Source organism: Malaclemys terrapin, chromosome 2 (assembly GCF_027887155.1).
Source record: "Malaclemys terrapin pileata isolate rMalTer1 chromosome 2, rMalTer1.hap1, whole genome shotgun sequence".
Classification (NCBI taxonomy): Eukaryota; Metazoa; Chordata; order Testudines; family Emydidae; genus Malaclemys; species Malaclemys terrapin.
Window position 1 is genome coordinate 75,510,093 of NC_071506.1, and position 20,650 is coordinate 75,530,742.

At 38.5% G+C, this 20,650-nt stretch overlaps 1 protein-coding gene across 9 annotated transcripts in view; it reads left to right on the forward strand.

Annotated features, from left to right (window-relative positions):
* TRAPPC8 (trafficking protein particle complex subunit 8) overlaps positions 1-20,650 on the forward strand; it is a 113,853-nt gene that overhangs the window by 37,904 nt on the left and 55,299 nt on the right. For 5 of the 9 annotated variants that reach the window (XR_008443849.1, XM_054018457.1, XM_054018459.1 and 2 more), the window contains 7 exons: positions 2,392-2,651; positions 4,710-4,825; positions 6,965-7,115; positions 8,636-8,736; positions 9,528-9,633; positions 13,382-13,513; positions 19,635-19,859. Coding sequence is in view for 8 of the 9 variants with exons in the window: in XM_054018457.1 (XP_053874432.1) it covers positions 2,392-2,651; positions 4,710-4,825; positions 6,965-7,115; positions 8,636-8,736; positions 9,528-9,633; positions 13,382-13,513; positions 19,635-19,859 (1,091 nt within the window). In the remaining variant the exon portion in view is untranslated. The remainder of the gene's footprint in view (positions 1-2,391; positions 2,652-4,709; positions 4,826-6,964; positions 7,116-8,635; positions 8,737-9,527; positions 9,634-13,381; positions 13,514-19,634; positions 19,860-20,650) is intronic. The other 4 variants (XM_054018458.1, XM_054018465.1, XM_054018462.1 and 1 more) reach the window with 1 other exon arrangement.

Consider the following 20,650-nt stretch of genomic DNA (forward strand, 5'->3'; position numbering starts at 1 on the left):
AGAGGAAGCACCGTCAATCAAGATCAACAATTCTGAACTTGAAGTGGTGAATGAGTTCACATACCTGAGGTCCTTTATCACAGTCAACCTTTCACTTGAAATGGAACTCAACATCTACTTTGGAAAAGTCACCGCAACAACGTCTAGACTGAACAAGAGGGTATGGCAGAGGAACAGATTGACAGAACACACAAAGATCTGTCTATCGTGCATTGTTATCAGCACACTTTTGTATGGGAGCTAGACGTGGACGTTATTCTCATCAGAAAAAGAGGCTCAACAGCTTTCATATACGTTGCCTTTGTTGAATCTTTGGAATCTCTTGGAGGGAGAGAGTGACCAACACTGAGGGGCTCAAACAGGCCAGCATACCCAGCATGCAAACACTCCTCAAACAGAGACACCTCCACTGGCTTGGGCATGTGTGCTGAATGAGTGAATGGCACATCCCAAAGGATTTCCTCTATGGCGAATTGGCATCTGGAAAAAGACCCAAAGGATGCCCGACATTGTGTTTCAAGGCTGTCTGCAAGGGAGACCTCAAAGAAATGGAAATGGATGTGGACAAATGGGAAGATCACACAAGACCGCAGCCTTTGGAAACAAGAGCTTACCAAAGGTCTCCGGAGTTATGAGAGGGAACAGTCCAGCTAAGCAGTGGAGAAAAGAGCTCGCAGAAGGCAGAGCCCAAAGTTTCGAAACATCGCCTTTAAATGTGACAGATGTGGCAGAGATTGTGGGTCTCTTCAGACACATTCGTGGCTGCAATAAAACCAATGGAGTAAATTCTTTACCTCTAAGGGCGCATATCCATGGTCTCTCGAGACTAAAGGATGCCTACTACTAGATGAATGCGATAGGTTGGGGAAGAGTAAACGTGACTTTTACAAAGGGAAATCATGCCTCACCAAACTACGAATATTCTCTGAGGGAGTCAAAAAGCATGTGGACAAGAATGATCCGGTCAGTATAGTGTACCTGGATATTTTGAAAGTCTTTGACAAGGTCCCTCACCAAAGGCTTTTGAACAAAGTAAAAAGCCACGGGATAAGGGACTGAAAAGTGAGGTGGAAGCATTTGCAGATAGAAAATTACTCAAGATAGTTAGTTAGTTAATTCCAAAGCTGATAGCAAAGCATTGCAAAGGAATCATCCTCACAAGCCTGGGTGACAAAATGGCAGATAAAATTCAATGATAAGTGCAAAGTGATGCAGATTGGAAAACATAATCCCAAGTATCCACACAAAATGAAACTTAAATTAGCTGTTACCATTCAAGAAAGAGATCTTTGTCATTGGGGATAGTTCTCTGAAAACATCTGCTCAGTGTGCAGTGGTGGTCAAAGTTAACGATGTTAGGAACCATTAAGAAAGATAAATAAGACAGAAAATATCATAATGCCACTATATAAATCCATGGCTCACCCACACCTTGAATAATATGTGCAGTTCAGTCTCCCTATCTCATAAAAGACATTATAATTGAAAAAATGTGTAGAGAAGGGCAACAAAATTATTAGGGGTGTGGAGTGGCTTCCATTTGAGGAGAGATTAAAGATAGGGACTTCTCAGCATAGAAGAGAGATGACTAAAGGACATATGATAGAGACAACCAAAGGGGCATATGATAGAGATCTATAAAATCGTGAATAATATGGAGAAAGTGAATGCGGAAGTTTACTCTTATTTACTCCCTCACATTGCACAAGAACTAGGGGTCATCCGATGAAATTAATAGGCAGCAGATTTAAAATAACCCAACATAATGCACAGTCAACCTTTGGAACTTGTTTCTAGGGGATGTTGTGAAGGCCAAGAGTATAACTGAGTTTTTAAAAAAATTAGATAAGTTCAGGGAGGTTAGGTCCATCAATGACTATTAGCCAAGACGGTCAGGCACACAACCCAAAGATGTCCCTAAATCTGACTCCTGAAAGCTGGGACTAGATTACAGGGGATGGATCATTCGATAATTGACTTGTTCTGTTCATTCCTTCTGAAGCATCTGACACTGACCCCTGTCAGAAGACAGGATACTGGGCTAGATGGTCTGACCCAGTGTGGACATTCTAATGTTCTTAAATCACTTTGCTCCTTCTCTTCCATCTTGGCCAGAGCTTTCAAGAGGGTCCTAGGTCTTTGTCAATAGAGCACATTGCACCATCTGGTCAATCCACAGTTTTAGGAGAACAGCTTTCATTTACAAGTTGGCACAACTAATTACGTGAATAACTAATCATACACATGCATTTAACAAAGCTTTGGATAGGGGAAGTTAGAGTATGTGTAACAAGCTATAACATAAGCTTGTAAAGATTAAGTAATCTAAATTTTTGTTTTCAGGAAATAACTGAATGCACAACTAGTGAAATAGAACCTTTTATTTTTCAGTAGATGGTTTATCAAATAACTTTAAGGCTCACCCTCTTCAACTGGATCATCTGAGTGATACTAGTAGCAGTTTTGATGGCACTGATTACATAAAGACTACTTCATCACTGCATGAATCAAAGAAGACAAGTTCTGGGACACCTCATGGTGCATGTTTAACGCTCACAGATCATGATCGAATTAGACAATTCATACAGGAGTTCACATTTAGGGGGCTTTTGCCACATATAGAGAAAACAATTCGACAGCTTAATGATCAGGTAAGTTGCTCAGTAAAACAATTTTTGCCGACTTAATAAAGGTGGTGCGCTGAATCTTTTGTCGCGTGGATCTGAATATCCAAAAGACTTTTTATCTAAAATAGGATTATGTCCCTCCATATCTGAATTATTTTAAAAATTTTTTGATTATTCAGTCTTATGTCCCCATCAAATTTGATTTATTAGTGGTTGGTGTGTATAACTAAAACATGAATATGAAAACACATTGTTTTCATAGTAATGTCAGGGTTTGGTACTTGCATGTTTGGAAAAAAATAATAAAAGTAGGCTTTTAAATATTTTAACTTATGACTTCCCATAGTCTGTTTAACTGTTTAGGTTAAAAACACTTTATCTGATTTTGGACTGTGCAGTGCATCACAGAGACATTATTTCCCCTCATCCAACTTGAACTGAAACTAAGTCCTGTAAATTTTAACCGTGACTCAACTTGTGGCATGGTGTAAAATCATGCCAAAACAGTTATTTGTACACCAGCAACTGTGGTGATAGCATAGCTGTAATATAATTTGGTTACTTGAGCAAAGCTAGTAACTTCTCCACTATCAAGGGCATATGCCTCAGCCGGGAGGTACTTTAAGACACTGAGGTATTTTTTTCCCTCAGCCTTGAGATACTTTGACTTCTCAATGCAAACGAATGCTCAATAGCAGTGATGACCAAAAAACATTTACTTTCATCCGTGACTGGCCAGAATATTGTGCCCCTTCCTGTTTGTTTTGATCTGGGCAGAGGTTTCCAGGCTTCCTTTCAACTCTTACTACTAGTGATTCCGCCTCTCTCAGAAATAGAGGGATATGTACAACTGACAAAGTGCAGCAGCTTTCTCACTTAAGATAAATTACAATAATCACATTTTTCAAGTGCTTCCTCTCTTCTCCTGATAATCTCCATGGGATTGGATCTAGCTACTTGAGAAGTTGCTTCTCCCTCAGCATCCATTACTTCCCATGATAGCACATGGGAAGTGTTGAACAACAGGAGGCAGCTCACGTGCAGGAGACGGAACTTCCACAGGAGCTGAACCTAGAGCTTGAAAGTTACTCTCAGAAATCAAAGTGACTAGATCTCACTGCCTTGAGAACGAAATGCACACCTCCTCTTTAGAATTCTTTCTCTGAAAGGAGCAAAGATATTATGGTGATGAAAACCATATGAATACCAAATAGATTAAGGTCTATATGCACAGTAATCAAGTTACCTATGTTGCTTCCTGAGAGGAAAGAAAGGGTTGCATTTTTGTTTTTTAGATACCTGCGATAAGGACCACAAGTTCTTGAGGATTCCTCCCACATAACCTAGGATACTGTTACATGAGCACAAACTACTTCACATGTAGCTAAAAGCCATAATGCATCTGCACAAGGAGTTGGAGTGTGCCTTTGTAACTTACCTCTGTAACTCCTGATGTGTCAGTGCTAAACCATGCCAGTGTATTAGTCTTTAAGTTTAATTTCTTTAGAAATATTGCTCCTGTCCAAACCCTTCTTTTGCACTCTGTAACCCTTTAAGTCCTGTGATTAAGCTCAAGAGTTAGTTCATGATACACAGAATGACCTCCCTGCACATTATGTGGTTGGGGACCTTTGGCAGGTTTAGCGGAGAAGGTGTGTTGCCCCCGTTAAGGGCGACTAGAGAGCCAGCCTGTTACCTGCAACATGGAGGCAGCCCTATTCCAGGTCAGCGGGGGGACGCTGACCCATCCCCTCTCCAGGTGACTGGAAGCAGGGAAGGGAGGGCTATTTGTGCCCATGTCCGGGCAATGAAAGCCATCTTTTCACTGGGGCAGGCTGAGCAGCACCCCCATTCCCAACCATGAAAGTAGTTGAAATACAGGGTTTTAATCACGATCTTCAGAGGACATTAAGGTAGTTGCTCCTTTCTCAGGGGTCGGGGAATGAATCTTTCTCCTCACCACCAGATTGGCCATGCTAAAGTGTACTGACAATTTTTACTGTTTCTATTAAAAAAGGAATTCATGCTTTATGTTGCAGTTAATTCAGTAACATCATTGTTTATTGTAATTTTCTCTTCCAGTTAATATCCAGGAAAGGTTTGAGTCGATCACTATTTTCTGCAACAAAAAAATGGTTTAGTGGCAGTAAAGTTCCAGAGAAAAGTATAAATGAGCTGAAAAATACATCTGGATTGTTGTAAGTAAAACTATTAATCTTCCGTTTTGTAAGTTTTAGTGAAAATACTAAACATTTTGATTTGGGGAAGCTCCCTAATTATAGGTTATATTTTCAGAATGGTCTTAGTTTAAAACTGACTTGACCAAATATTTGGTAACATGAATGTACTGTAGATAGCTTTCATCAACAAAATTTAGCAAAATTGCTGATGTATTTACTAAAAATTTATGAACTTGGGCAAAACAGAGCATAGCAGAATTTTATTTGGTCTTAAACTTTTTTCCTAACCTGAATTAATACAGAGGGTGAAAGAAGTTTTGTTTTTGAACAAATCAGCTTTACTAACGCAGCCTTTACACTTCCCTTATTTCAAATGCTTTTACAAAAAAAAGTCCATGGACAAGGAGGCAGGAACAAATCTTAAGAGAAAATAGATTAGCAATGGCCTTGTCAAAAAATTGCACTAGTTTAACTTAAATCAGTTTTTAAATAGTTTAGTTAAAATGGTGTAAACGCATTTGTGGACATAGTTATTTTAGTGTAAGTGTCTTATTCCATTTTATCTTAAACCTGTTCCTAATCAACATGGAAGCTAAACCAAAATAAGCCTGGCTTGGGCTGAAATGAATGTCCACACAGCCTGTTTTTGGACTTAAAAGAGTGATAAGGTAAACCAGAGCAACTTTTTTGAGCATTATAACATGAAACTAATGCATGAGGGCAGATAATCCTCGCAAGCGGAAATTTAGGGACAAGCGTTGCCCTGTAAACACCTGTCCCTAGCCACAGAGCTTGAAGCTGTTACTGGATGCCAACTAGCCAAGATATAAAAAGAGAACCCAGTGCCAGGTTGGGTTCTCTACCTTCTCCCAGATTTTCTCCTCTTAATTCTCCCTCCCCAAAATATATTGGTCTCTCTAACACACTCACACTGGGACTTGGAAGTTTTACCAGAGGATCAAACATATTAGCCATAGACAGTTATGAGAGATGTAAAGCCTTGCTGTCCAGTAATGCCTGTGACCTGAAATTGAGAAAGGAGCTGTGAATGTACCGGAATTCTTACTACCATGCTCTGTGTGGATGCTGCTCAGGGCTGCTCTTTCATATGCCTCTATTCGTAGTAGAATTTGCACTGGTTTAAAAACTGGCATGGTCAAATGCATTTTTTTTCTAACTGGCTATTGGTTTAACTTGGGCCTGTAAATGTACTGATGCAGGCCAAACTGATAAGAGTGGGAATGGTGTTAGGCACAGCGCAGAATAGAGACTGGACTCTCTGATGTCACCTCTTTGAGCTTTGGTCAACAGCTGGAGTAGTAGACGTATTTGGTTTTCATGGCACCCCCCTAGTTAGGACAGGTGTAGGGGAGGAAAGGCTATGGAGTCATTGGTGTGCAGCCTTGCTACTTTAATTGGACAGTGGGGAATTACAGGGAGCTGCCATTCCCTTTATTGTTGCTGGTCCAGAGTAAAGCCATTTGGCATTACAATGCTAATGTATCTTGGTGACTAATTGCAATTTCAGCTACTTAACATTTTGCATTGTTTAGGCCAGCTTCATAGTATAAAAGAAACTTCCTTGGCCTGGCTGTTGACCTAAGCTGTGTCTGCTCTACAAGTGCTACAGTAGCACATCTGCAGCATATACACTTGCTACAGCAACGGAAAAGGTTTTTCCATTGCTGTAGTAAATCTATCCCCTTGAGAGGTGATAGTTAGTCTAACAGAATTGTTCCATCAATCTAGGTGCGTCTACAAGTGGGGATTAGGTTGACCTAACTTTCGAACAGAGTGCAACGTTTTTCACAGCTCAGAGTGGCATAGCTAGGTCGATGTAAGTTTCAGGTGTAGACCAGGCCCTTTCAGCTGGTGAATGATAGGTTTGAAGGAAGTCTCATACAGTCCACAGCCAGAAGGATGGTGGCTTCACTGTGTTTGAGTAGGTGTACTAAAATGTGCAAACATGGAAGTAATATAAACATCCAGCCAACTCATTCCTCCCAGGCTGGGGTTGAGTGGCAGGGAATGACTCTTCCTTTAATGTTTCAGTTTTTCTTTTTATACTGGCATCTATCTTGTTTGTGTCTTGAAAATTGGCACTTAAAATGTAAATGGTATTTTTGTTACAAATTGTTTGTTTTTGTGTATTTATAGGTATCCCCCAGAAGCACCAGAGCTTCAAATCAGGAAAATGGCAGATTTGTGTTTCTTGGTCCAACACTATGAACTGGCGTATAGCTGCTATCATACAGCAAAGAAAGACTTTTTGAATGATCAAGCAATGCTTTATGCAGCTGGAGCACTGGTTGGTACATTACAGCAATATAACCATTCTGTGCATTGCTTATAGTAATCTGTTTAACATTAACACTTTTTCTAGATAACAGCAAAAAGAAACTACAATTAAAAAAAAAAAATCCTTATTGGCTCCAAATATGAAAACATAGCCAATTTTTTTGTGGATGCCAATATCTAACAAAATCCCATCACACTCCTTAATATTTGTCATAGTTGTGTGTAGAGAATAGTTACTGTTGCTACTTAAATGTGTAGGAAAAAGCTTGAAACACTTATGAGGGAGAGCCTCCTTTTGGTATAGGTTAAATTTAAATAGTTCTCTTATGGTAATGTGCAAAATAGTTCTTTTAATTATTTTGAAACAGATAAAAAAGATTAAATATTGTAGTATTTTTTTTACTTTGTAAGTTTTCAAATTGACAGAATATTTAGTGATCTGGAGCTTTTAGTAAATATATTATTACTATCAATGTACTAGTATAGCAAATATACTGGCATTTCCTATTAAGACTCTTGAGGGCTTTACTCTGTTAATGCCTATATAAATCCCTTAGGCAATTTCTGTTATTGCCTATTAGCTTCATGTGTAAATTCATGCTCCTACAATAGAAGAATACAGACCTAAATATTTAGTAACAAATGGGATTACTAAAAAAAAAATGTTTTTGTGCTCACATTTGCTGTTTTTTTTAAAGCTGTTGCCTAATTTGAGTCACTAATTTCCAGCAAGCATAAGTGTTTAATAGGTTTACTTGTAGCATGCGTACATACATATAATAACTTGTACTTGAAAAGTTCACTTAGATAACCTCAAACATTTCAGTAATATAAAGTAGCTTAAATTTACATGGCATCTTTCTTTCAACTGCAAGGGTTCCAAACTGTTAAAAGTGCATATTTATAAACTATACATAGGAGTCTGTTCAGCTCCCATGGAAATGAACATATTTTGGGAGAGGTGCAAGGTGGGAGTTAAAACAACTGGAATTGTAGAGGAGGTGGTTGTGTAGGAAGAACCTACCATAACTGGAATTTCCCCAAGATGCTGACATTAACCTCCAATTTTGCGTTTACAAAAAAACAAAGACTTAAGTACCACAAATGGAGAGAACCGCTGTATTGTGGGGAAGAGTGCATCTCCAGTAGGATAGTGACACTTGGATCTATGCTACAGTAGTGATTCAGTACTGACTTGGAGGGAAGGATACTGTCTACTGAATCATCAGCCCCATTTCCTGCAGCATCTGAATCTTCCTTGGAAGTTTCCCAGAGTAGTGAGAAGGATTGTGCCTGTTCAATTTATAACTCTTTAGTTATAACACAACCCTAAGTGGTATGGCGGGTGGCAAATAAACCAGCAAATGAAGTTCACTGCCACCTTACTGTAAATTAGGGTGTTATTGTTTAAACATCCAATCTCCCAAAACCTGAGAGTCAGTTCAGGTAAAGATTCTTTATGGCTGATGTTCGAAAATATCATTTTGGCAGCATTAAATTACATTTTTTTTTTTTTTTTTTATCCTGCAGGAAATGGCAGCAGTATCCGCTTTTCTTCAGCCTGGGGCGCCTAGACCGTACCCTGCTCATTATATGGATACAGCAATTCAAACATATAGGGATATCTGCAAGTAGGTGATGGCTTACCTTCCATTTCATCCAGTGAATGATGATATTCAGTACTATGGCCTAAGTTTGCTTTCACTACACTGTAGTGCAAATTTAACATCACTTGCCTACCCTGTGTTCTAGCAGGTATATAACAGCTACACCAAGGAAGTAAAACTGTGATAGTTAGAATTTATTCAGACTTTAGTTAACCTATTTACCTGTACGGTTGTGGGGTGGAGGAACACCTTGTTCTTGGCAGAATACAAGTTATTGGCAGAGATGTAATTAAAACTTGTGACTCTGGTTCTCAGACTTGTATTCAGTCTATTAGACCACTTTGTTGCTTTGCAAAAGTTTATTTTAAGAACTTTACAGGGATGTTTTCCTAAGGAAAAAGTATTGTAACAGCTTTTGATTTAATATTATCTAGATTAAAACATTTTTTTGTCACAGGGAATTATTTTATCAGATTTTATCAGATAGCTCAGTGGTTTGTGCATTGGCCTGCTAAACCCAGGGTTGTGAGTTCAATCCTTGAGGGGGCCATTTAAGAAACCGGGGTAAAAATCTGTCTGAGGATTGGTCCTGTTTTGAGCAGGGGGTTGGACTAGATGACCTCCTGAGGTCCCTTCCAACCTGATATTCTATGAAGAAACAGATACATGCATTCATACATATAACAAAATAATATATGCTAGTCAAGTACTACACAGCTAGATTTAAAGGTTTGTCAGGCAGATTTAAAGGTTTTCTACAATTTACTCCAAAATTTTTGTGTTTAATGCACGTAATTAATTTCTTGTTCTCTTAGGAACATGGTGCTGGCTGAGAGATGTGTGCTGCTTAGTGCTGAAATTTTAAAAAGCCAGAGCAAATATTCAGATGCTGCTGCTCTTCTGATACGTTTAACCAGTGAGGTAGAGAAAACTTAATCTTTGTTTTCCCCACAGTAAATGGCTTTAAATAATAGTGCTAATTTTTAAAACCAAATAGACTTCTTGTACATGGGTTCCTTTCAAAGGTGGAGATTTTCAGGGGCAGAAGCTAGCTGGAATAAAGTTTATGTTGGGGTATAGCTCAACTGTAAACCAAGGAAAGTCATTTTTATATGCTTTTGTGCAACTTGTTACATAAATGTACCTAGTATACCCTGTGTTCAACCTTCCTCTTTCACTTGAAGTGATGTACATTATTTTTTATTTTAAAAAAAAAAAAAAAGCCTGACTGAATCATACATTTGTTAGTCCCTATCTTCATAATCTATTCTTTATGCTTGACCTCTCTGTTAGTATTTGAGAGGGATTAGATTTTAAAACGCAGCACTATAAAAAGTTAGCATGTTATTCACAAGCCATCTGTGTTGTAGGTGGGTGACATGGTGTCAGTAGAGGCTGTAAAACTAAAGAAATAAAGTTCTGTTTCACTTAAGGTATCTTCAGTAATTACTTGTTAGGGTCATTTTAGCTAAGTATTCAGTGTCACTTTCAGTTCTGATAAGTCTTTCTCTTAGCTGTAGAAGCTCGATAAACTGTAAGATGGGAAGTAGTCTACCTCACTGTGTGCACATGGCACAGCTCGAGATAAAGAAGTACAAAGGTGGTGTGCAGTTCACCCTTGTGCTTGCCTGCTCTGATTCTTGGTTGCAAGTTAGAGAAACTTGTTGGCTGCCAATGACCCCAAAAGTGGTGGTGTGGCATTCTTGCCACGCTCACTAACCTAGCTTTGATAGCAGGGTGGAGGTTTGACATAGTCCTAGTGTCTTCTATGCTGCTGGAGGATATTGTCTCTTCCCCACTACCCCTGAACTAGGGTGACTAGATGTCCCGGTATTATTGTCCTGATATTAAGAGCTTTATGTTATATAGACAAATATCTCCCCTCCTCCCCTGGAAAAAGGTGTCCTGATTTTTTCATGCTTGCTATCTGGACACCTGGGTTGATTTACCTGTGGGTGGCTATGCTGTCCCCATGGCCAGGTTGCACTGGCACTGTGGCGTGAAATGGCCATACCACACACTAGCATTTTGATTATACATACTTTTCAGTTCAGACTTTGGACAAGTTTCTCTAAATTTGTCCTCAGTGCTTATTTAACAACAAATTGTGTTGGTAATTCTGTATTTCCTTAATAGCTAATAAAACATCTATTCATTCATACCTCTTGATTTTTTTTACTATCTTAACTTAAATAATGGGGAAGATGTAATGACAAGTAGACATTGAAATTTGCATAAGGAAATTGAGTGCTGCTGACTGTGCTGAAGGTTTATTGTCTTTCTTTCACATCATGAATGATAGTCTTTGGATGTTTTCAGTTGCACAAGATCTCTGTGATGGATGTAGTTACTCTAGTTATGATAAAGCCTAGTGACAGCCCAGAAAAATATTTTTAAAAAGTAGACTTGTGTATCTAATGTAATAAGGAAAAATGTCCATGTGTATTTTAAAATAACAAGGTAGAGAACTACTCCATTTAGTAATAGCCTCATTGATTTTAATATATGTGGTGGTCAGAATCCTTTTGTAATTCCCAAATCACTAATCTTTCTGGGATTGGTTGGTTTTGCCACACAAATTATCTGTTTGACTCCATTTCATGCATCTAATTAGGTGAAATTCAGTTAATGTAATTGTGTGCTCTTGGGTATATGATTTATGACTGTACCCACAATATGCAATGGGTGCTGTTTATCAGATATCTGATTTTCTTGCTAGCTTTAAAAACAATGACAACTCGGGTGTCAAAATGAAGTGGAACTAATGACTTTAAACAAAGGGGTTGGGAAATTTACTGCCAACTTTTTCAGATAAATTCAGTGCCACAATTGCATCTTATATATCTATACTTGTTCTTATGTTAAAATAAAATGTATTAAAGCTGACATTCTTGTTTTTAATTTTTCTGGGGGAAAAAATGGCAGCAGCTCACTTGGATGGGAATGGTAAGTGTTAGAAATTTCTGCCTGAGTAGCTGAAGGCTTTGGGAGTGTTGAAATAAACGTGTTCTGTCAATCCTTTGTATATCAATCTGTTTCAGTATTTTCTAGGTCACTGATAAAGTAACAGGCTGCATATAAGGTAGAATTTACCCATGCTAGTGGATTTGTGTAGTTTTGAAGAGAGTCTCTAAAGCATAGCTGTACTCACCCTGAAATAACTTTATAAAAATGAGGCTCAGATGAAGAGAACAATTTTAGTATTTCTTAATAAAACAGTTTTTCATGTTTATAATTTAAATCTATTTAACAGGTATAATATCTATAACAAATATAGGGATGAAAATAACTCCATTATATCTGTATAAGGAAGGCCTCTCAACTTCCTTATTTATTATAGGTAACATTCTTTGGCTGTTGATCCAGTTCCATTTTGATTCCTTCTATAAGCATTTGTGATGGGGCCATGTCCACTGTTGTATACAGTTATTCCTTGGCTATGGAAGCCAGGACAGTACTAATAAGAGAGACGCTGCTGTTTCGGATTACAGTAAATTTTTATTTTACTTCCAGAGTGGGATTCAGGAATTGGGTCTACCAGTGGTTCTCTTGAAGAATACAGGGAGTCCTCGGACTTATGACACAATTCATTCCTCAGAATTGCGTTGTAAGTTGATATGTTGTAAGTCGAAACTGCTTTTCCCATAGAAATCAATGGTATGAAGGGGGGATTGGTTCCTGAACCAAGGCTTGATGCACTATTTTCACCACAATAACCCAGATTTTTGTACTAAATGAATTATAGATGACTAATGTTGCAACATCAATGTATTTACTATACACAGTATTTTGTAAATAGCATTCCAATAAACATGTAAACTCTCGTATGCTGCTCAGAATGCCAGCAACACAAGCTCAGGAAGCCAGGGAGAAGGGCACACATGCTGAGCCTCAGGCAATCATTGTTTAAGCTTTCTAATTGGCTGAGGCTCAGCCTATTACTGTTCAAGCTTTCTGATTGGCTCCCAGCCCCCGGCTCAGCCAATCAAAAACAAGCAGCAACCATACCCAACAACGAGCTACCCTGCTGCCTTGATGTCAATCAAAAGCAACCCATTCCAGCTCCATATCAGTATAATGCAACCAGGAAGTGATTTCAAGTGAACTTTATGCAAATCAAGCGTCGTAGGGGTGAAATGTGGAGTCAATTGAAAAGTGTCGTAATTGGCGTCTGACGTAAGTGGCGTCCGACGCAAATCTGATGACTCCCTGTATTTGATTGTGTCACAAGATTCAGAAAACCAATAGGTTAAAATTTTAATGGCTCCATCTTTAATGCACTCCCATTCTGCAAATAAAATACAGAAAACAATCATCAGGTATACCATTTTTTCATAATGGCCTGTCTTCAAAACTGTGTGTGTGTGTGTGTGTGTGTGTGTGTGTGTGCCCACATAGGTGTGTAGGACAGGGAACCTGATCACATTGTAAATGCTTGCAGGAGGGATCAAAGTGCGGCTGGATCAACAGGCTGGAACATGTTGCCTATAAGTATTCCACTGAGCAGTAATGTGATTTTTATTTTTTTACTGTTTAAAAGTCTTGTTCAGCTGAGCCTTATCTCTTATAAGAGTTTGTATTGGTGAGTATAGCTACACTTTGTTATTACTGAAGTTTCATTTGTATATTTTAAATTTGAGATTAATGATTTTTTTTCCCCTTTAAATAGGATTCTGACCTTCGCAGTGCCCTTCTGTTGGAGCAGGCTGCACATTGCTTTATAAACATGAAAAGTCCTATGGTTAGAAAGTTTGCCTTTCATATGATATTGGCTGGCCATAGGTATAGCAAAGCAGGACAGGTAAGTGTATTTCATATTCTGAAAAGGTATGGACTGTAGGTTTTATTTAATCTGAACTGTGTTAAAAACAGCAAATTCCATGTCATGCTTTTGGGTAAAAATAACTTGTTACTTTGTAGTCCACTGTGGATGATATTCTGTATCAGAAAAATCATATAATATTGATCTCATTGCCCTTCTTGATTATCAAATTAATTCCTACCTTGAACAAAGTGATCTCTTACATCCATGTCTAAAGTGATGTTGATCATTACCCTGAATGAAATTTAAATGGTAATCCTCATTTCTATAGCGCTTTCCATCAGATCTTCAAATGCTTCTTAAACAATGAATTAAGACTATTCCTATTTCACAGATGGAGAAACTGAGTTACAGAGGTTAAAGATTTACTGTATCATAGCAGTTAGTAAAAGAGCTAGGCATGGAGACCCAGTTACCTTGACTGTGGCCTGTGTTTTAATCACTAGATAATACTTCCTCTTTTAAATCTGTTGAACTAATTGGCAATTAGTTAAATTCACAGGTGCAATTTTATACCATTTGCACTTTAACATGTATTTTTTCAATTCCAGCTTCTTGTAATTGTATTTACCTTAAGCTTAGGTTAATATAATACACTTGACTTCTTAAAGTTGAAACATTATTGTGGAAATCCCAATCCTGCAACTGGCTCTGTGTAGATGGATACACGTGGAGCCTCATTGAAGTCCAACGGGGCTGCCTGCAGGCTCCGGCTCTGCCTGCATGCAGCCAGTTTTATGATTAGGGCTTTAAAGGTAAACTGAAATTGTTTTTAAAAATGTAAAAAAATATATACCCCTCTACCCCGATATAATGCAACCCGATATAACACGAATTCAGATAGAACGCGGTAAAGCAGCGCTCCGGGGGGGCGGGGCTGCGCGCTCCGGCGGATCAAAGCAAGTTCAATATGACACGGTAAGACTTTTTTTTGGCTTCTGAGGACAGCGTTATATCGGGGTAGAGGTGTATATATAATTTCTTTTCACAAGTCTTAAAACTGTATTTAAAACCAAAGTTTGAAGATGAACTCCTCCTTCATATTATCTGCCAAGACAGAGTTTGGGGTTCTGCTCCTCCATGTAGTGACTTATTGTTGAACACTTAGAACCTAGAATGTTAGCTCTTGGTTTTGTTATTGTAGTGAACTGTTGAAAGGAAAATGGAGCCCTGAACTCAGCACTTGTTAGAATTTTTTTTAAAAAGCTGCTCCGTTCTGTTTGTTTAAACGAATGAAAAATGTACAAAATACTTGATAGTGGTAGGGTCATCTTAAATGAGGAGGGAAAATTTGTCTCAATACAATATTAAGAGCAGCAGCTGTTTCTGCACTTGGTATATGTATGTATAAATACAAAATGAAACTGTTTCCCCTCTTGTCTGCATATCTTTAACTTGTTTTTGGTCCTGCTTCAGCTGAAGATATGAAGGAAAGTTAGTCTTGACTACCCTCCACCTTTGTAATATAAAACTGTATGTTTGAAATATCTTTCAATGTGGGTTTGAGCGACTCAGAATCTTTCTTTCTTTCATAGCAAGGTTCTCTTCCTATTGTAGGTTTTCCCCTCTGTGTTGATTAGCAATAGGACCAGACTGTTACCACAATAGTGTTTTTTTTATTTTTAAATCTCAGTAGTTCTACCACCTGAAATGCTCTTTATGTGACTGCCTGTGTGACCCTTTTTTGGGCTGAGCTTAATGAAACCCACAGCTTTTTTATTTCTCTAATCAGTGTGACTCCAGCTTGCTTGGGCTTTATATTTTCTAGGATCTGACTCTCCAATAGAGGTTTGCTGCTCCACACCTAATGGCAGATTGATGCATAAGCTTCTGTGGAGAGAACAGAGAGGCCCTCCAGCTGCACAGTATACTAACTACTACAGTTCTAAACGGACAACAGCATGGCTTGTTAGGATTCCTCCATCCGCCAGTACAATGTCCCCTCCCTAAATATATTAAAAAATCAGTCCTATTATTTCAGTCCAAACTATCGTAGTTAAAATGTCAGGTAAATGGAGTTTACTGTCATTTTTGCATGACTTTATGCAGTCATACTTATGCAATATTATCTATAGTTCTTAGTTTTTAGTGCACCAGCTGTTGTTTACTTTAATCAACATTTTAAAGAAGCCAACTTGAAAAATCACATTTGTTTGATTTATAACTATAATACTTTTCCCCTCCCCATACCTTATTCACGTTATGTACTTGCACACTGTGTATAACCAGTGTGCATTTTGGTTGCTGTTCAGTTGCTCTTTCAGTGTCATGTACTAGCAGTTTAGGTAGGAGGTGCTCTTGAGTCCTCTCTTGTACTCTCTCTAGCAGGGGAAAAAACCTTTATAAACTTCAATAGGGGAGTAGAAAAACCCCTTCTTAAAAATAATCAGTTCCAGGGCAAACTATTTAAAGATGTGCTATCAAACTTGATTTATTTTAAACTGATTAGTATTACAAAGTTAAGTTGACCTTCTCTTGAACAGATTTTGGAATAAGCTTAAAATATTGGTTGATTCACTCTGTACAATAGCATCATCCTCTTTTGGGACTTCTGTTATGGAAAGCTAGGATTCAGTTTGTGACTAGGACTTCATAGGAACCCCTCTAGCAGAAGTTGTCATCTAAAGAGCTGCCAATTCTCTAAATTGGTAGAGCTGCTGGAAGGCAATTGGTCTTCTTCCTGTGGGGATTGTGTTCACCTTTCTATTGCTAGGGATCAATTCCCACAGTTCTACTGGAAGAAGGTGGTAAAATTTGGGAATCAATCTAGCTCAGCACATAGTTGTGTAGCTTTTTCCAAAGGGTGTATTTTTCTGTTGGTCTGTAGATGGAGCTGCAGGTCTAAATTTGTGCTTTGACATGTATTGGTATTTCAAGATTTTTACATTTTATGTATTCAAGTATGTATACTTAACCTAACTTTATTTGCAGTGTAATGGAAACCAGCCCAACCCGAAACATTTATTTTTGGCTGATTGCTGTATGTGCTATCAGAGCTAATGAAACTGCATCATTTGGACTTCCATGTCATTTACAATAGCCAGCAAAATATACTTATTGTAATCAACTTTACAAGAAGTTGTCAGATCCTTGGACTGCAAATAAAAGCACGAATTAATCAGAACTCTCCATATCTGTTTAGGAAATTTAATAAAACTGTCGTTTCTCTAAGATCAGAATTTATACAAAATAGTGAAGGACAACTAAACCAATAAAATTTGGAGTGACCGTTTCATTAGTGTTCTAGTGGCTGCAGTGACATTCACATTGAATTTTGCAGTAGCCTTACTTCTGCTCTCTCACTCGTATAAATCTGTAGTCACTCCACTGAACTGAAAGCTAGTGTGGGATAAGAATCAAGCCCCTAGTGTTAATGGTAGTGTCATGTTTTGTAGTGACCTCCCCAGGAACTCTGAGCCTAATGAAAGTATCTCAGCTTTCATGTTTGTAAAGTAAAACATTAAAAAAAATAATTTTTTAAATCCCATTTGTGGTACTGGCCTATTAGGTGAAAAGCAGGGTGTAACAATTTGTGTTGATGCAGCCAAGAAATGGCCACAAATCGATGATCACTACTTTAAAGACGTGTTCATGATTTAAGATCATTAGACACATTGATCAGCTGTGTTTTTTGTTATCTACTCTGAATCTTAATTGGCAGTTGAATCAATCCTAAATAGGTCCATAGTATGTGGGATTTCCTGACTTTGATGTGGGATCATGTAGAAGCCGGAAGTCTGCAGTAGGGTGACAGAAATTAATGGCTTACAATACCAATGTTTCACAATTTTTTCATTGTCACTTTTTAGTTAACATAAGATATCCCAGAATTATGCCCTGGGGAGAATTTCAGAAAGGTTGGTTAGCTTATTGGAGTACTGAATTCCACTGATAGCCTTGTTATTTAAGGGTGTTACAATTTAGTTTACCTTAGTTTTAGCATTGTAGTTCATCTTTAAGGCTCATATTCTTTCTTTCGCATCCCAGTGCATCTAGGTGTGTATTTTAGGGCACTTGAAAATTTTTCTTGCATACAGAGAGGAATTCCAGTGGGAAAGCTTGGGAGACCTGGGTTGAATTCTTGCTCTGCCATAGACTTCCTTTGTGACTGTGGGCAAATTACTGGGAACCGGTCTACACTGAGGGGGATGGGGGAGGGAGAATTGATCTAAGTGATGCAACTTCAGCTACGTGAATGACGTAACTGAAGTCGACGTACGTAGATTGACTTACCGTGGTGTCTTCACTGCGGTGAGTCGACTGCTGCCGGTCCCCCGTCGACTCCGCCTGCGCTTCTCACTGAGCTGGAGTACAGGAATCGACGGGAGAGCGCTCGGGGGTTGATTTATCGCATCTAGTCTAGATGCGATAAATCGATCCCCACTGGATCAATCGCTGCCCACCAATCCGGCGGGTAGTGTAGACATACCCTAGAAAATAGTATTACTGGTGTAGCTAGGTCTGTTAGAGGTGTGAAAAAATTACACAGCTGGCAAAAGCTGTAGTGTAGATGCAGTTATACTAGCAAAAAAGTCCTTTGGTCATTCTATCTTATTTGGTTTGGTGTATAAGCTGAGTCTCCACTAGGGGGTTTGCCAGTATAGCTTTACCAGGGGTGTGTGTGTATACTTTTCAAGTGCAGACAAGGCCTTAGGCCCTCTGAGCCTCATTTCCCACTTGTAAAATGGAGATAATACATCACAGGGGTATTGAGAGGATAAATATATTAGTTGTGAGGCACTTAGGGTCATGAGAGAGGAGAGACGTTTACTTGACCTTTAGGCATATGTACAATTCCTGGAGTATTTGTTTCAGTATTTTAGCACTTCTGAGTGCTTGCATGCTTCAAGATAGTAGCCATTACTGAATATTTTAAAATGTATTGCCTTAGAGTTTAGATTTAATAGTGAGTACTGCTGTGCTAATTTAGATGGAAAAGGCCAGAGGGGTTACTATAAACCAGTCATTGTCCAACATTAAACATTGTTAAATGAGGCCCAGGGTTTGGTACACAGAGAGCCCAGTCTGCTTAATACCATGGCAAACATAATTAAAAATCTTTTAAAACATTTTATTAAAGATCTAGTAAAGGAGAATCAGTTCAAGCATTTGAAATGTAAAGTATTAAGGCTTTCATTTTAACAACATCCCTTGTTCTTTCCTTTTCGCTGGACAGGGTTTTTAAAGGAAAACACCGCCTTGTTTGACAGTCTCTCTTAGATGCTACTGAAGGTGGCAATAACTGTCCTTTGTGGGGGAAGAAGTTAATTGAGATGAGCTGCTATTGAAGTCCTTTAATCCCAGGAGGTGTTGGGGATTCAGCTGGGGCTGGTGAAGTCATCTGGCTCCCTCTCTCTGGTCTGTTCTAGTCAGGACACTTCTCAGGATCAGGATGATGGAAGTCCTGGGGTCCCAGGAAATAGTGGGGATGGCAGCCATCATGGTGACATTTGCTCCAGTAGCCTTCATCTCTTCTTCTCTGATCTTTTTGTTCTTTCGAGAGTTCTTCTCTTCCCCTCCCCCCCCATCTTTTTTTTTTTTTTTTTTAAGGACTCCTAAAGGGAGCTATGGGTGGAATACCCCATCCCCTCATATATATATTTTTTTCGACAATTAGGCCTGATATCCAACACACCAATTTTAGTTTATTAATTTTTGGCTCTATGTCATCTGTCTAACAAACATAATTTCAACAGTCCTTGGATTATATCAATATGGCCTTTTTGGTTTAGACTAATCCAGTTTCTCTGTCTGGTTTTCTTGCATCTTTTCCCATTCACATTTGTTGTTGTACATTATTGTGACATGTTATGAATTTACACTCACTTTTTACAGTTTATAGGCCCAGTTGTCATAACAGTACTGTTATAGCAACAATCTTTCCATTCACCTCTGGGTTAATGCTGACTGGATATTGTGTTGTACCCCCTTGCTTGCATTGCTCTCCCACCTTCAATAACAATTAAAAAAAAATTATTGAACTAAAATCTTCATTGATGTAAATGATTTCTCTATTTGACTCTGCTAATTTTAAAATTGAATTGGTTCAATCACAGAGTAATAATATTTGAGGAACAGTTTCAATTTCATTTTCTTGCAGAAGAAACATGCCTTGCGTTGTTATTGTCAAGCCATGCAAGTTTACAAAGGGAAAGGTTGGTCTCTTGCAGAGGATCATATTAACTTCACAATTGGTCGTCAGTCTTTTACACTTCGTCAGCTTGATAATGCTGTGTCTGCCTTCCGGCATATTTTGATCAATGACAGCAAACAACCTGCTGCTCAACAAGGGACCTTCCTCAGAGAATACCTTTATGTTTACAAGGTAAGATGTACATTTTTTTTATTCTTAAAGATTAGTTTAAATTCTGTTAACTAATAATCGTCTTACATAAAAACAGAATTCAGTGACTTAGCATTTACAATATCTTTTCGATTCTAATGTTATTCTTCAGTTTCCAAGCTGAATTTTACTATGTATTTGCATAATTAAAATACTATATTTACTTTCACTGCACCAATCTTATGCGTATTACAGCAGGGGTTCTAAACTTTTGTTCTGAGGTTCCCCCTCACCCCACATGCAACAAAAACTCCACGGCCCACCTGTGCCACAACTACTGCTTTTCTGCATACTTAAACGCCAGGACCGGCGTTGGGGAGATAGCAAGCAGGGCAGTTGCCTGGGGCCCCAATCCACAGGGGCCCCCACAAAGCTATATTGCTCAGGCTTCGACTATGTCAGCCAGGTCAACATGGGAAATGGAAATATTGGCATCTGCAGCTAACTCAGTTGTCCTCACCTTCATTTTTCCTCTTTGTAATCTGGAAAAGAAAAACAAGCTTTCCTGCTTTTTCAGGTCCCAAACGATTTCTCAGTTTGGAATGAATTAGTCCAAAAGAAAATATTCTTTCTACACCGGCAGAAGAAGCTACTGCTGTTAAAAGTGAGATTATCTCTTCAACTGTCTCTGAATCCAAGTGCTTAAGTGACTTCCACCAGTTCACTGGTGTGACTTTCTTTAAAACATCATTAGCAAACATATATTTCTTGAATGGTTCACCCTTAGATCTGAAGTTTATTATAGTTGGCATTATGGAGGGATGGTTGCTGAA